This window comes from Aphelocoma coerulescens, chromosome 2 (genome assembly GCF_041296385.1).
Source record: "Aphelocoma coerulescens isolate FSJ_1873_10779 chromosome 2, UR_Acoe_1.0, whole genome shotgun sequence".
In the NCBI taxonomy this organism is placed as follows: Eukaryota; Metazoa; Chordata; class Aves; order Passeriformes; family Corvidae; genus Aphelocoma; species Aphelocoma coerulescens.
The window spans coordinates 119707525-119724348 of record NC_091015.1 but is presented as its reverse complement, the minus strand read 5'-3'; the positions used below and the strand labels follow the sequence as shown (position 1 = coordinate 119724348).

General features: G+C 42.6%; 1 protein-coding gene across 1 annotated transcript in view; it reads right to left on the bottom strand.

Annotated features, from left to right (window-relative positions):
• LAMA3 (laminin subunit alpha 3) overlaps positions 1–14979 on the bottom strand; it is a 110244-nt gene extending 95265 nt beyond the window's left edge. The window contains exons 1-2 of the mRNA XM_069004624.1: positions 14699–14979; positions 8111–8263 (exon numbers count right to left, since the gene is read on the bottom strand). Coding sequence (XP_068860725.1) covers positions 8111–8263; positions 14699–14962 — 417 coding nt within the window. The 5' untranslated portion in view covers positions 14963–14979. The remainder of the gene's footprint in view (positions 1–8110; positions 8264–14698) is intronic.
• Between the last annotated feature and the right edge of the window lie 1845 nt (positions 14980–16824).

The following is a 16824-nucleotide window of genomic DNA, read 5'->3' as shown; positions in this document are numbered from 1 at the left end:
CTATCTCCGAGTCTGCTTTTTTACCACACCACCTTGTAATACCCTGCATTGTTCCGAGTGCTTTTTGTGATAGATAATAATTATAATTTGTAAACTATTTCTTTAAGCAAGACTTAAGTTTGTTACCTTTTAAAACCTCTTAGAGAGTTCATGTTAGTATAATTGTAATTTTCCAAGACCTAGATTTATATACATTCTGAGAAACAATGAAGTATTTAAGCAGTTAATGATATTAACTTGCTTATTTTTATTTGGTGTGCACTTGTAGTATTTGATGTATTATTTCACTGTTCATGGTAAGAAAACTGCATGTTATGTTCCACATTTTCTTAGATCTGGTAAGTTAAAAAATGTTCATGTTACATATTGTTAGAACAGAAAACAGGGAATGCACAGATGGGGTGTGCCCCTGGCGTAAGACTGCAAAGAAGTTTTTATGTTCTTAATTTTTCAATTGCATTCAAAATGATCACAAGATATTAATAAAGTTTTTAAGCAATTTTATATGTATTTTAGGAAAACCTTAGTCACAGCTTGAGGCTCTGGCCAAGCCCTAGCCCTGGCTGACTAGGCAATTATACCATCAAACCCAAGTGTTTCTGCCCTAAAAGTGTAATCAAGTCATTTTGACTTGCTAATTTGATTTTACAAAAGCTGGACCCTCTTTCGAAGTAAACTTGGAAGTCTTGCCTGGGAAAGACTTTCTAAGTCTTCACTATGAAACAGGACCTTCCAGCAGTTGCAGACTCTGAGTGATGGTAAAAGTTTTAGACAACTTTAGATTGTTTCTCAAAGTTCTATCTGTTCAATCACTGCCATAATTCTTATTTGTATAAAACAGAAAAGGGAGAATTACAGGGAATTATAGGAGAGAATTGGGTTGTGAGCTGCAAAACCTGTCTGCAGAAGGACATGGCAGCACAAAGGAGCACATGGCAGCACAAAGAGGTTTGTCTCCACCAGACCCTGGGGGGAGGAGGTGACACAGGGCAGACCCCTACAGAGAGGAGCCTGCCGGGAGCTGATTGATGGGTGAACAGCAAGTGATCACCCATAGAAGGACATTTAGAAAGTGTGTTGCTGATGTGGCAACATGGGATAGGTCACACCATGTAAGGAAATGCTGTGCCTCAGAAAAGTGTGTAAAACCAGCTCACTCCTTTGAATAAACGATTCAGATTCCCTGCCAGTCTATGTCTGTCATTCAATTGCCAACAATATTCTGCTGTAATCCAGCACTGTAGGTCAAACCTGATGGATTGTCAACAGCTGGAATTTAACCAGTTCCACATTGATCGGACTATTTCCTCTTCACTCAGGTTTGTTCAGATTTGAAATGTTTTTGCAGCCAATGGCCTAACAGATTCACAAACACCCAGAAAAGGTTTTTAAAAATCATTCACTAGAATGAGAAAAATGCCCTCCTCATCTGAGAATGACAATTAAAATTCAGTGTTATAAATTAACAGTATTACATTATAAAGAGAGACATTTCTATAAAAGCTCTTTCAGACGAACTTAAGATGATGTTAAAAGAGGTCATTTAGATTGAGAGTTACACTGTACCATTATTGTTAATGATACAATATTCATGATCTCTAACAACACGCACACATTTATTTTAAACCAACAGAAAGAAAACACCATAACCCATCCCATTCTCACAAGAACACTAAAAATTGCAGTAATTTTAGTTTAAAATGTTTTCTCTATTTTCTCCCTGAAAGTTTAAACAACTCTTTAGAGAGAAATTTCCAATATTTGGTTGAATCCTAGAAAGCATTAAAAAATGGATGAAAGTTAGATATGCATATATAAAGGCATAGCACATTTTCCTCTGTTCCTGAAACCATAAACTAAAACCAGAATACTAAAACACTGAAATGACTTGTTAGATGAGTGCTGGACATAAACTAGCACAGAAGAAAAACACACTATGTTCCAAACAATCATTATGTTGTGTGCTGCCTCCGTAGGAAAAGATTGTTCTTCCTTTTTGGCTCATGAAGAATAAAAAGTCCTGGAATGTGGCAGTAACAAGAACCCAGCTAAATCCAGGTAGACCATCTATCTGAGGCATTCTACAGATCTCCAGATGCGCTCAAAAAGATACCACAGCAATCTTTCTTCATGTAATCTGAATCTGTTTCAGCAGGATGAAATTTCCTCAGACTGTTACTAACAGATACAGCTGCACCACCAAAACTTCCCTCAACATGGTATGGTTGTTCTTGTAGGTTTCTTTCATTATCTTGAATAATGTGGTTGGTGTTGCAGATTGCTCAGAAGAGACAGAAATCTGATATGATTCAGTACACAAACTAAACTTCTCAGAGGGGGAACTGATGCAGGAGAGGGATTCCAGGAAGTGTGAACTGTGCATAGCACCGGCTCCAGAACACACCTTAGTGCCACTGACTGCATAGGATTGGCGTGTGCATGCCCATTGGTTTTTTGGTGTAATGAAGCCTTAAGATCTTGAACATTGTCTCCTCTCAGAGAGCCACAAAAACATCACTATTCAAATGAAATAAAAATCCCATGTACTCTGGTCAAAATAAAGGCTTTGATTTCTTGATTTTGCAAAGAGGAAAGCGGTCCTTTTACTCAAACATCTCAGTAGGACTTGAGGCACCCTTGCAGATCCAAGTACTGTATAAAAAAATCCTGCCAGTCAGTATTCATCAATTCCCAGCAATGTATTTTGTAACATAAATTGTAATACAAAAAAATGCCAACCAGAGAGAGCCAACCCAGCATTTCTGGAGTTGCCAGCTACTCTACTGGGTTTGTAGAAAAATAGGTGTAGTGGAGGTGAAGAGAAAATCGTGTGTGGGGAGTACCTGAGAGGCCTCAGACCTCCTGAGTGTCTTCCATCCAGCTTAACTGAGTACACATATACACAGCAAGGCCTACACTGCATAAACAGTGACAGTGACTGCAGAGGCTCTCACTGCACAGCATGCTGAAGTCATTCCTTGTGTGCCAGCTTCCAGTCTGGGGCGCAGCAGCCAGGAATAAGCACAGGATTTTCAACATTGTTCAGTTATCACTGTCCATGTTCTATTCACATCACACTTTCCTTTAACCAGCCACTGATGCTGAAGAGTGTATTCAGTTAGGTAAGTCAGTGCCTGTGAATAGGCTTCACAGACACATCTGGAGATCTTTTCTCTATCCCAGCTGATGGCAGGACCAGAATGGAGAAGCTCTCTCCATACATTTCACAGGAAATACTCTAGAAGGGAGAACTAGTTCCAGAAATGAAAAGGTAGTCCATTCTCCACATTCAACCAGTCCTTGGTCTTGCCAAGGCTGCAGGCAAATGACTCTCAGTTATTTTCCTGAAATTTCTTGTGCAGCCACTTTTCCATTAGGATTTGGACAAAAACCAACTCAATGCTCATAACTATTTCTTACATATGGGCTATTTCTTCACAGAACACTGAAGGTATTCATATGGGAAAGGATTTGTATGATTCAGTCCTCAGTTGTCCAGAAGATAAATGTCCCCTTATGAGGGCTGCAGTCCAAAGTAAAAGGATCACAGTAGACTGTCAGCACTGGAAGGAACCGCAGGGAAGTGCAAAGGATTGGAGGCAACCATCAGAGGTTCTGCTTTTACCACATTGGGTTGAAAGTGAGGTATTTAGAACAACATATCACAAAATTAAAGTAACATGTAGGAATGAGTATGGAAAGGAAAATGGGGAAAGCAGAAGTACAGACATGGAGGGAGGGAAGTGAGATCAATGAGCGGGAACCAAGACCTTCCCAAAGGGATGCAGAGGAAGAGCCAGAGGAAAATGGAGTCAGGAAAGCAAAGGAGAAAAGATGTGAGGTTTTGTTTCTGTATGTTTTTAGAAAAATATCAAATTAGTATCAAAAATGCATTTTAAAACCAATGGCATGCATCTACTAGTGCAAACACGAGGAAAAAATGCTGAGCCATTGAAAAGGACTTTAATTAAATCTTTAAGAAAACACAACACATTGACTACAACTTAAAAGAAAACATGAGCAAGAAAGAATATATTTTAAGGTATTTCCTTTATTAAGACTGGTAGCTCAACTCTGAATGAGTTGCTTGTAGTGTGACTGAGGAATAAATGGAACATGTATTACCTGATACAACTTTTAGAAGATTACATCAGACAGGTGCTACTTCACCAGCTGAAGTTGTGTAACTCTAGAGTTCACAACTAGATGCACCTTCTTGTGGTATGAGCCAAAACTCACAACTAACTTCAAAGCATACTGCTCTGTGGCATGATCCCAAAGCAGCTTCCTGCACAAACCGAAATACTCAGAACCAGAGTTCTCTAATAAGAACACTTCTGTGCTGTTAGCATCCCCATTTTTGTTTACTGTAGGGACAATATTGCACCTTCCCCAAACTTAGAAGGCCCTTTTCTCCCCAGTGTGAACCAAAACAGCAGAGACAGGCTCAGTGCTGCTGTGGATTCAGAGCTGTGCCGGGGTTCCAGAGAAAAGGCTTTGTCTCACTGCAGGTACAGCTCTGTAGCACTGCAGAAGCCTTGTGCAGTGGTTCTCATGCCCTAATCTGTAGGACTTCCCAGTGTTATTATAGAGGTTATGCAACTTCAGGCTAGAGCTGGGTCTCATTTCAGGGTCAGTGATAATACAAAGTCTTCAAAAGCCAAGCACCATGAGTGCAATGACTATTTTTGGGAGTCCATTTCAATGCAGCTTGTGACAAATCTCCCACCACCTTGACAGTTTCTCCCTACAGAAGAAGTGAGCACAGGACACTTTATATTTTACAGAATGACACTTAAATTAACTGTAACTTCAGAAACATTTGAAGTTACCATGTCAGTCTTTTGTAAGTTAAGAACAATTGTTTTTAGTTCCCAACAATTAGCCAAAGCTGAATAATATTCTGAACAACAAATATTGTTTGTAAATCAAAGGATTGCTACCAAATATAAAAATTAGACCTCTACCACATCAAAGCAACTCAGAAGATTTGCCGAACTGTGAGGCTATTTATAAAATGTTTATACGCTTAAATTTATGGTTGAGTTGCCCTCCCTCCATAATAAAAGTACTAATTTGGACATGGCATTCCACTGTGTAACTTTAATTTACAACAGGGACTAATAATATTGCTACAATAAAACTATCCAACATATTAGTGCACAAGACTTCACTGAGTCTGAGTCTTTCAGCACTATATTATTGCCAAAAAGCACAGTGAAAAAAAAATTATACATAACTGAAGGCCACAATAAAATATATGGGCTATACTTCTTTGAACTACTTTTTGTAGCTGGACATTTCTTTTTCATCATACGCTATCATGCTATCCTGAACTTTCATTTCTTCTGAAGAGAGAGTTCAGAAAAATACCCGGGGGAGTATTACTGTAATATCTGCTGAGCAATGCAAGCCAAAGATGAGGACACACCTGCTGAAATTAGGCAATCCAAAGAGTCAGGGGAAGGGCAGTGAAATTCAGTCAGACATTCTGGATTCAGAAGTTTAAAATATGTTGAAAACTACATTGGGAAAAAAACATAACCAATTAAGAGAAATAATCGAGATTTCACTTGATCCAAATATTTCAAACAAGTCAGGAACAGCCACAGTGTAAGCAGGTATGTTAACAGAATGGAGAGACTGCCTCAGGGATCAACATTATAATTGTTATTCAGAACGACTGTGATTGATTAGAAATGTAACTGTAGTACAGAAAGTCAGAAAGGGAAGTAAAGCAGGGCTTTTGCTTTAAGGTTTTTGCTTTTTCTCATATTACTAAATACAGCAAAATGAGCATTCTTCTTGCAAACAGATTTAACAGCCTAAAGGCATCTTGACTTTCAAAATCACCCTAGCCCTTGTGAAACAGAAGCAGCACCAGGTGGGTGTTCTGTTCCAACTCTGTTGTAGTGAGCACTAAAATTTCCATTGTGGTGCAACTATTCAATTAAATACTGTCGAGACCACGGTAAGAGGCTCCACTGGGACTCTGCTCTCAATCATAAAGATATAATGGCAGGAATGCAGAAAATTAAAAGCTTTTGACTTTGCACTATGTCCTGCTTCCTCTAATTGTGAATACCTGATGATCAGCTTACACTCGGTCATTGCTTCCCTGCACACATATGTACCTTACTCTTTGTCACGTTCTGCTTTTCCATATTTTGTTGGCAGAAAAAGTGTCTTGTATTAAAAAAAACCCAAAACAACAAAAAAGAACAAATAATTAGTGAGGAAAACTACATCCCTGTTATTTTTTCAACATTATGGTATGTGGTTCTGTAAAGTATTTAGACACGAATCTAACTTTAAGATTTATTTTGCCTTAAAACCCAAAACCTTTATCTCAGCTCAACTTGACCGATGGGACTTCACAGGAATTGCACTCTGAAAAATTGTCTCTGACAATTACTAAGAAAGTCTGCATGACTAATACACACCAAGCTCTTAATATTTAGGACTTTAAAATAAGGTAAAGGTGAACTGGGGTCTCAGTGCTTACCTGTTCACCTGAGTAGACCTACTCTCTCACAGTACTTAATATTCTTCTTCATTAGTAGTATTCTGTGCTACTGTATGAATTTGGGGGTAAAAATACCAAGCAAAATGTCAAAAGTGAATCTCAAGTTCGAACAAATCCTGAGGTTAAGGTTTAACTGGATGAATGCACAGACAAAATAATGCCTGTGAAGTTGGAAAAAAAAAAATCACATGAATCCCACCAAACCCTCACCCATCCACCAGCTAAAATGATTCATTCCCGACCACAGGATATGGAGTCTTTTTCACCTTTGTCTTGGATTTCCTTCATTTCCAAGAAAAGGGATTCAGAGTCACCTTTCCAGGTAGTACCAGAGTAATGAGAAACACGCAACCTCCCTCTAAGAAATTCTTTAGTAACTACAGAAATCTTAGTACATAGCAGCTGATCTCCAAGGAGTCCCATGAGAAGAGGGCACTCAGTTCACATGCCTCCTCTCAAGGAAGGAGGTTTCTCAGAAGCTTACTCAGCACACAAAAAGGGTCTGTCAGTAGGTCCTCCAAAGAAGCTAACAGGCGCACAGTCAGAAAAGAAGTTTAGCATGGCCTTTCTGCACTGCAGCTCTACTGGATACAGAAACACTGACTGAGGATATCCTCAAAATGAGAGCCACTCCAGCCATGAGAGGAGCAAGACTACTAAAACCCCATGTAAGACAAGATGTAAAATAAGTTGCACCAGAATCCCCGACAAAATGGCAGCTAAGTCTCACAGAGAAATACTTTCTTAGTTATCCCCTACCTTGCTGTCAACTAAATTGAAGGTCTGCTCAAAAATAATCAATCAATAAACAGTTACTGCGGTCCAAAATATATATATGCACATGTATACATATATTTTGCAGGCCCACACATATTTTTATAAACACATGTTTTCATGAGGTGTGAACTTGCACAGTGTAACTAACTTCACTGGATCAGCACCCAATTATGGCAGCTGAGAATCCATCCCTGTGACTTAAGAAACAGATACAGAGGCTTAACTCTTAGCTACTAGCCTATCACTTGCAGGGGAAATACGGGTGTTTGTGTTACTGTCTCATTACTAATTCACATTACACTGGTTTTGCTGTCTCTTTCCCTTTCAGATCACTTTATCAGTATTTTTCTGTCTATCTTGAAGATCTTGCTGGATGACAGAGAAACCAGAAGGACCCCTGAGGCAAAAACAGACTCCAAACATTATTCTCAAAATGTCTGCAAGCACGGCGATCATGAAGCCTCTCTCTCTGCCTTCATGGAAAAAGAGAACATGAAATGGAAACTAGAGCCCGAGTTTAAACTAAGGGGTCCCCCCTTATAACCTCAGGTTAATAAGTTACAGCACCTATGCAAGAAAGTACACCATCACTACGTCTGTCTGATGCCAAGAACCCCATAATCAAAATTCCTAAAGGAAAGTAATCACTTTAATATAGCCAACTTGGTATAAAAATACAGGACATAAACCAGACAAAAAAGCAGTGATGTTAGAAGTTAAAATCATCAGCTCAAAAGCCCCTCCCAAATGCAAAGCATATGTATAAATGCAAATGTCCACACCTCACCCCACAGCTCAGGCACTTACCTGCCCCAGATCTAAGGTGACATTGACTTCATTGTACTTCAATCCCATGGAAAGAGGGGGACTTTGCCACCAGCGCTCCGTGCCATCAATGGCATTGGTTATTGGGTGAGCTTTGCTGGGATCAGCAGCATTGCAGTAATCACAGAACTGGCCCTGAAACACAATAAATTAAAAACATGGTATCACACAAAATCTTATGCACTGATGACACATGTGGTTGTTAATTGAGATTCTGAACTAGTGTTGACTAAAAATCGGCGTTAATTTTGTTCCTTTACATAGAACAATTTTAATGTATGAATTATTCCTCATGCAATTAAATTACACACTTTTAGACACTAACTTTTACGTAACAAACTAAAACTTCAGAAATCTCAATAAAGGAACTACAGTAAATCTTTATGAATTTATTGTCACTTTGGTGAAATTACCTATATTACATCTACAGTGGTGTCTCCAGGAAATCTGCAGAAAATTAGTGAAGCAACGATTCTTAGAACTGGATTAGGAACAACAAACAAATTATCCTCAATTCTTCTAAAACGTCATGAAATAGCCACATATCCACATAGCCTGGTATAAATAAAACCATTTTTAAAAAAGCTCTGCTACTTGGCTATCAGCTTGGTATTAGAATTTTATAACACTGTTTTCATTTTGTTTCATGCCATTATAATACATTCTGAATCAGAGTTTTCTAAACAATATGTACTTGTGGAAAATGCAACAGATCCTACAGACCACTCCCTTCAAGCTCCCCTTTAAAGAATCCCATTGTATCTTCATTTCCAGAAGCTACTGCCCAATTTCCAGTCCACAACTAAAGCCACAATCCAGAGATGCCCTTTGAGAGTCTCTTAAGCTCTTTGTACAATAATGATGAATACACTTCAGGAAATTTAATTGTCTTTTGATTTCATATCTTGGCTTGCCCCACAAACTATTTTTATCTCCAAGAAAATGCATTTTACAGTCTACTAAGATTAGTGCTGAACTGCTGAAATTAGTTATTAAGGGATCTTTTTAGTGTACCATTCACTTCTTATTCCAATCATTAGGTGGAGATAATCAGTGAAAATGCTAAACTGTGCCAGGCACAGATCTTTGTAGAAAAATAACATTTTCATTGAATGGCAGTACACCCACCATGGCCATGGCTACTTCAGTAGGACAGTTGCTTAATCCATCAGCATGTGAGGCGCTAACACTATGTTGGACTCCTGACTAAAATAAAGAGAATGGGGCAAATGTTACCTTATCAACTTAGCAGATTTCCATCAAAAGCATGTGACAAATCTTTTGTTGTTTCCACCTGGCATGAAGGACACTCCTACCTTTTAAGAATTAACAGACTGCTATATAACTGCCATTGTTTGGTTTGTCGCTGCTGTAAGACTAACCAGTGTAAAGTAACTGGAGCAATCATACTTGTCCACTTTTTATAGAGAAATAACAGAAGGGCTCTCACATTCTTGTTGGGTGCAGTCTTGCAAGCTTGGTGAGTCCAAGATGTTCAACAGAATTTATTTCACATCTACCATAGTTACAAAGAGATTGGAAAATACTTCAATAGGTCTCATGCGATACGAATATACCATCCTGTGTCTTTCAAGTATGAAACAGAGATGTTCACTGAATTGAATATTTCTGCAGCAATAGCAATAGTTTCAGCATCTGCATGTAGCAATAGTTCCATCCTCATCCTCCTCTTCCAGAAAGCCCAGCATATGATGCAGTTTCCAGAAGACATGGCTACCATTAGCTGTTCTGATTCAGCACTGCCAGTGCCAGTCTGACTGAGGGTTAATGCTGGAACCCTGGGTTCTGAGAATTTCAGCCTGTCAGTGCGGAGAGGCAGTGATCCTCAGAAGTACACTGTATTCAATGCAAAACCCTGGGAAAAGCTTCCTAAATTGTGTGATAACACTGAGGTTATTGCTGTGTAATTAAAAGTTGTATCACAGGGTGAAACATGTAGAAATGTAGAAAATTAGGTTTAGGGGATATAGGTAATAATAGGTTACAATATGGAGGATTTGGGTGTGGATTTATGTCTTCTTTCTCCTTCACAAATCTGAATGCTCTGTCATTGGGTCAAAAGTTCCGCACTGCAGAACACGAAAAGTTAGTGATTGGGTTGTAAGTAAAAACATATTACTTAGCATTTCATAATTGGTTCGTTTAGACTTTTAAAAACCTTGAAAATTAAAATTCACGGCCATTTTCCAGCCAGCCAACTAAGAAGCACATACCGTGCAGCTGTAGTACTGATAAGATATAATAAACAACTAAGTCCAAACAAGAATTCTCAATTTCCTGCGTCTTAATTCGAACTCTGAGTAGAAGAAGTTGAAATACAAAAACAGAAGAAAAAATACGTTAACTCTTGACAATTCAACAAGACTAAATACTCACATACACAAGTTGGTTAACTACATCTAGGGTCATGTCATAACACGATTCTCCTCCAGCTCTGTTAGAGAAGATGGTTTGGCTGACTTTAATACAAACTACAGTATGCCAGGACACTGTCTGATTCAGATGATTTGCTGCAGCAGATACACATCAGCCTGTGCTAGCTACAGGCAATGCTGCCAGCTTCTGCAGTGACGACAAAGAACATCATGCCACTATCTGCAAAAATCCATACCCTGAGAAATCAATCTATGCACTGGCAACTGCAGTTACTACCACATCAGAGCATCTTCCCTGACAAATGCATACCTGAGTTCTGACATGTATGTTACAACAGGGCAAGCTTCCCTAAATAGCTTTATAATGGGCTTGAGACACAGTCTTTAGATTTAAATTACATTCACAATCATCAGGCTGGAAGTACACAGGAAGCAGTTGCTGTTACAGCAGTTTCAGCTCTGATCTGGAAACAACCTCAAAGAAAGGTTGAATGAGAAGAAAACAATAGGGAGTATTAAACAGAAGAGTTTAATTTACATGCAGTTATGTGATTTCAGTATACCAGAGCACTTGATCTGAACTCAAGATATCATCTTTTTCTTTTTGGGCACATAATTCAAAGAATTTCATTGCAACAGCTGAAGTTTCAGTTCTTTAAACTACATTCCAGCCACCCTGCCAACTAGGCAGCAAAACAAAAATGAAAGAAAAAAACTTATTGGACAGAGCAGCCTTCCTTCCTTCTCACTGGCAGTATCTCAGGCACATCACGCTCAGCCTGTCTGCTACAGGACACGTCTCCATTCCACTAGACTGGGTCTTGAAACTTAAGTTTGATTTTGGCTGCAGTTCATCAGACAGGCAGGTGTGCATTTGCTGGTGACCTTGTTACCCTCCTTTCCCCTGCTTCTCCTGAGCAAAGGAGAGACCTGGAACTGCATGAAAGAGTTTGCTGAAATACACCAGTGTGGACCAGGGACACACAGGGATGAAAATGTCTCACCTGTAAGTTATAGAAAGTGACAACAATGAAGGATTTGTTCACTATTTCATACCTAGCAGCTCTGTGCCCACTGGCAGGGCAGGACAGGTATGCAGTTATAACTCACGCCCGCACACCACTGTGGACAGACTGGCAGGCAAAACCAGGCATGCCACTTATCTATCAGCTGCTGAAATATTTTACACTGTTGTGCATTTCTTCACTCAACACTGCTCTTATTAAGTCATTGTCCCACATGCCAATGTGCTACATAGGGGAAACCCACCTCGTTCCACAGTGTATGTCCAGCACTGCCTTATGAGCCTTGCTTGAGCTGCCCATGAAGGGACTGGCCACCCCGCCGATCACCTTTAAACAACCTCCAAATGCTCTTTCTGGACTTGCTGAATATTACAGGCTTCATTGAAAGACACATCACTAAATGACAAGCTGAACGAGAACAACCAATGGCAGAGCAATAGAAATGATGCTGGGGCTGCTCTTCGTCTCTGCCTTATTTTCAGATAGCACTGGCAACAGAGCTGTCTGCTCCCTTTGCCAGAATCAGGATCACATTCTGCACCTCCAATTTCCCTATTCATAGAGCAACTCCTGCAATCCAGCATTGTAGAGAGTCCAAAAGAGAGTGACTCAAGTGTGTGGTATCACTTGAACTTGAACCAGCACAACACAGTGGCTATTACACCTATCACTTTGTAAAAGCCACATGACCTTCCCTCAGACTCTTAAGAAACAACACTTGAATACTTCTGCTGATTTTAAATCCTTCTATGTAAGTTCATGTTCTGTAAAAGTTTAATGCAATTCTCTCCAATTTTCCATGATAGAAGAAATTCTCTTATTTACAGCGTCTTTGAGGTGAAGTGGCTTGAGAATACACACATTGTGCATTTTCCATGTCTGGATTTCCCTGGCCTTTTGAAAGACTTTCCAACCCTTCTTGAACCATAACAACTACTGGTAAACCACAGAAGCATTCATGTTATGTATCTCAATGGGGCCTTGTTATAACTGGAAAGAGACGCTGCTGTATCTGTGCTTACACAAACGCAATGAGAGTCACAACACACTTCCTCGTGCCAGGGCTGAGCTATCAGCAGTCCTTTGGGAACTTTAATCGGGCATGAACCATAACAGCCCTCTAACCTAGGACCTGCAAATCAAACATTTAAGAAGAAATCCCCCCTTTCTAGCCTCCCTCTTCCTTTACACAGCAAACCCTCATTTCCAGTTGAGTGTTAGCATATAAAGAGAACAACTACAAAAACCATCAATGGCAACATGCAAGCTTCGTTCCGCTTGCTTGCCAAGTTTATTTGATGTTTGCTTTGGCTGATTTTTATTACCCTGTGATTTCTGATATTTCAAGGCATGTCAGTTTGAGATTTGCTGCTATCTGCAGCAGTGGACTATAGCGAGTTGCTGAGATTGCTGGGTTTGCTGTTCAGCTGGTGGTGGTGTTGTTTCAGGCAACTTTAAACATGGGTGTCACATTCAGTATGGAAGGATGGGTGCCTAAACTTCAGAGGTGTGTCAGAAGCAGAGAACCAGGCAGTTTCCTGATCATCACAACCTTTTTTTGTAACCTCAGTTTAAGCATGTAATACCTGTGTCCCAGTTTCCCTTTTACTAGAACTGTATACTACTGAGCCTGTAAGCATCTCCAAAGCACTTTGAGCTTTTTTTATGACTGAAAGTGCTACAGAGATATACGGTAATATAAGGAGAGAGAGATATAAGAAGATTTCATTGTGAGGCAGGGTGGTACAGCAGAGAGAAGTCCAGAGCAAAGCACACTGCTGGCTATGGCTGCCCAATGAACTGTGACGTCAGGTTGCATGATAGTGCACGCTCCCTTCTGGCACATGGCAAGGAATACATATGCTGCATGTTCTTAGTCCTCTACCCTCTCTTGAGCACCTATTCTCATTAAAAAATGAGAAGAACAACTCTGTTATCCATTGCAACTCCTTCTGAAACCATATATTAAGGGTTATTTCACTACTAAATGTACAAACACCTCATAAGACTTTGAAACACTAGCCCTACTTCCAAGATACTAAAAATTTACTTGTATGCTTTCTGTATTGCCTGAAGTCAGACAGTGGACCTTTAAGCTTTCAAAATCCCTTTCAAACTGCAATTTCATTCTGGCTCTCCTCCCACCAAGAGAGAATGCAATTAAAATAACTTTGGAAGGTCTGAGGCTTCAGGAAAGTCCCCTCTTTTAACAAAGCCCTGATCAGATACCAAGCATCTATCGCAGTACAACAGTTTGGTGCATTTGTTACTCCTTCTTTATCCTCCAACAAATGTGTAAATACATGTTTCTTCTAAGGGAAAAATATATTTCCAATAATCCTTTCTCAGAAGTTTTGCAGTTTATTGTTATCTTTCTTCTGACTGGCACAAAACGTGTGTAGTAATCTTGTGCTATGCTAGGAAAGAACAGCGCAATCCTTGCTGCCCTCTGTGCCTATACTCCCTGTCAGAGTCCTAGGGAGTCTCTGGTTTCCTCCCACAAGCAATGCAAGGCACAAACGATAACCCTCACATTTAGTGCTTCTAAAATACCACAAAATACTTGATTAAAGCCAGTACTCTTTTCCCGCCGCCCGCAGAGAAATCCCCGCTGTCCAGCCAGCGGCTACCAGTGCAGTCCCGTCCCATCCATCCCCCCCAAGCTCGCTGCTCACCGCAGACCACGGGCCACGCGCTGAGGCCACAAAACACCACCCTGGGCACTCCCTAAGGCACTTCCAGGTGCCCGACGGGACGAGCAGCTCACACACGCCCGGGAGGAGCCGCAGCCCCGTGGCACCGCGGCCGGAGGGGCGGCTGCCACTCCCTGCGGCCGGGGCGGTGTGTGGGTGTGTGGCTCCAGGAGGTGCCGGCACACCTGAGGGCAGGTGCGCGGGCAGAGGCGCCGCTGCTCGCTCCCATCCATCCCGCCCGGCGCTTCCCTGCGCGGGCTCCCGCCGGTCCACGCTCCCCTTCTGTGCCCGTGGCACACGCACAGCCAGGAGGAAACGAGACCGCGCGCAGCAGGGTCCCGTCAGACCCCCCAAAAAGACACGCACACCCACACACACATCCCCACACACACCCCGGGGATGCGGCGCGCGATGGGGACGCGCAGCGCGGGGCAGGGGTCGCGGCCGCCCGGTTACCTGGATGGCGCGTCCCAGCGGGGCGGCGGCCGGGCCCCCCACCAGCTTGCAGAAGAGCTGCGGCCGCCCGCCGCCGCCGCCCGCCGCCTCCCCGCAGGTGGCCGTGGCCCAGATGCGGGCGGCCGTCGCCAGGTTGAAGTAGGGCGGGTGGAGGCTGAGCCCCGTCCCGCGGGAGGCGTCGGGCCCCGGCTGCGCGGCGCTGAGGGCGAGGAGCGGCGGCAGCAGCAGCGCCCAGAGCCGCGGGGAGCCCGGCGGCGCGGCCATCCTGCGCCGGGCTCGGCCCTCGCCACCTCGGGGCGGCACTGCCCCGGCGGTGGGCGGGCGGGAGCGGAGCAGGAGAAGGAACGGGAGCTAAGAAGGAGAAGGAGCAGGCTGGGGGCTGCCTGCACCTCTCTCACAGCCTGCCTACGCTGAGCTGCGCTGCGCGGTGCGGGCTGGGGCGGGACGAGGCACAGCCCCGTCCCCCGGGGCGTGCGGGTGCGCTGGACGGGGCGGGACGGGACGGGACGGGACGGGGGAAGGGTCTCCGGGCTGGCGGGGTTGCCGCAGGTGTGTGCCCAAGCGCCCAGCTCTGCGGCCAGGCCGAGAGGTGCCACCCCGCGGCTCAGGTGGAGCGCTCTGAGCTCCCTCGTCCTCGGTAAGTGCGCGGGTCAGTATTTCTGACAGACCGTGAAGAAGTCTCAGAGAATTCCACGCGCATAATCTGTCCACAACACATTGCATTGTGGCTACCCCATTCCTGGTAGTGTTGAAGGCCAGGCTGGATGGGGCTCTGAGCGACCTGGTGTAGTGGGAGCTGGCCCTGCTACGGACATGGGGATTGGAAAACTAGATGATCATTAAGGTTCCTTCCAGCCCAAACCATTCTATGATTCTCTGATAACCCCTGACCTGTCATGTCACATACAGGGAGTAAAGTTAGGGTGTCCAAGCTTTCTCCACGAGCAGGGACATCCCCACACAAGGTGTACCCAGCTGCTCTCTGCAGGTCCTCAGGAAGACCCTGTGTGACTGTGCTGCAAAAATCGCAGCTCTTCTTGCCATTTTCAGTGCTCTGTGGCTGCTGGAACCGGTGCAGCCTGGACCACCCTCCTGCAATGCACAGCCAGTGCTCGCAGCTCCTTACCGAATGGGTGTTCCTGCTCATCCAGGGCAGACAATGAGTCTCCTGTCTTTTTGAAGCTATTTGGCACAGGCTTTGGGTAACACAGAAGCTGAGGGGGTGAGAAGGAAGGTTGGAGAGGGAGAAGGAGGCCTAAGAACCATGTCATCTGTATCAGGATTTGCACTGATTAATAGCATTGCTATCCTAAATGTCATACACCTATTCACATTTTCAATCCTACACGTGCTCACACATCCCGTGTTTGGTTTTCTTGACAAAATTTGAGGGGTTCAGGCAAAAGATAAGGGTAGAGACACATGCTTACAATATTTTAAGAGTGATTCATGTGAGTTGCAGAGCATTTCATAACTTTATGAAAGCTTTGCTACATGCCACTCAGCAGTGGGAAGAGAGATCCCTGGTGTACTGTTTCAGGAAGCACCAGCCGCAAGCTATTGATTTTGCCTACAAGAAAATCTCACTACCCTTGTTTGTTTGGCTGTGGCTTTAGCACACCATAGAGACATATCTGTGGGAGACAATTTTTGTGTCCTCCATAATAAAAGTTGGCTTTCATAAATGTAGCATGCTGTCGATTCACATACATCAGATTTCATAAATGCTTTCAATTTCTAGAGCACCTTAAAAATATTCCCCTTTCCAACCGTGAGATTGCGGAAAGGAAATTATCTTATTAAATATGTACATCATTTCACTTCATACAATAGATTGCACTTCATAAGAAATGTGAGAGGTTTGAATACAAACATGTTCCATTAACCAAAATGTCATGCTATCAGATAGGATAGCCACTATTCAAACTATTTCAAACTATTTCTTGAAAACCAGTTAAATCCCAAGTATACCCTGGAGTATATCAGTTTTTACAAACAGAGATCTGGAAGTATCTGATGTAAGTCCAGAGCAAAGCAAGCTCTTAGAAAGGCCTGCCCACTTTTTGGGGTGGTTCAGGTAAGGAGCCCAGCTTCAGAAGATCCTTTGCAATCTCACTTTGAAGAGG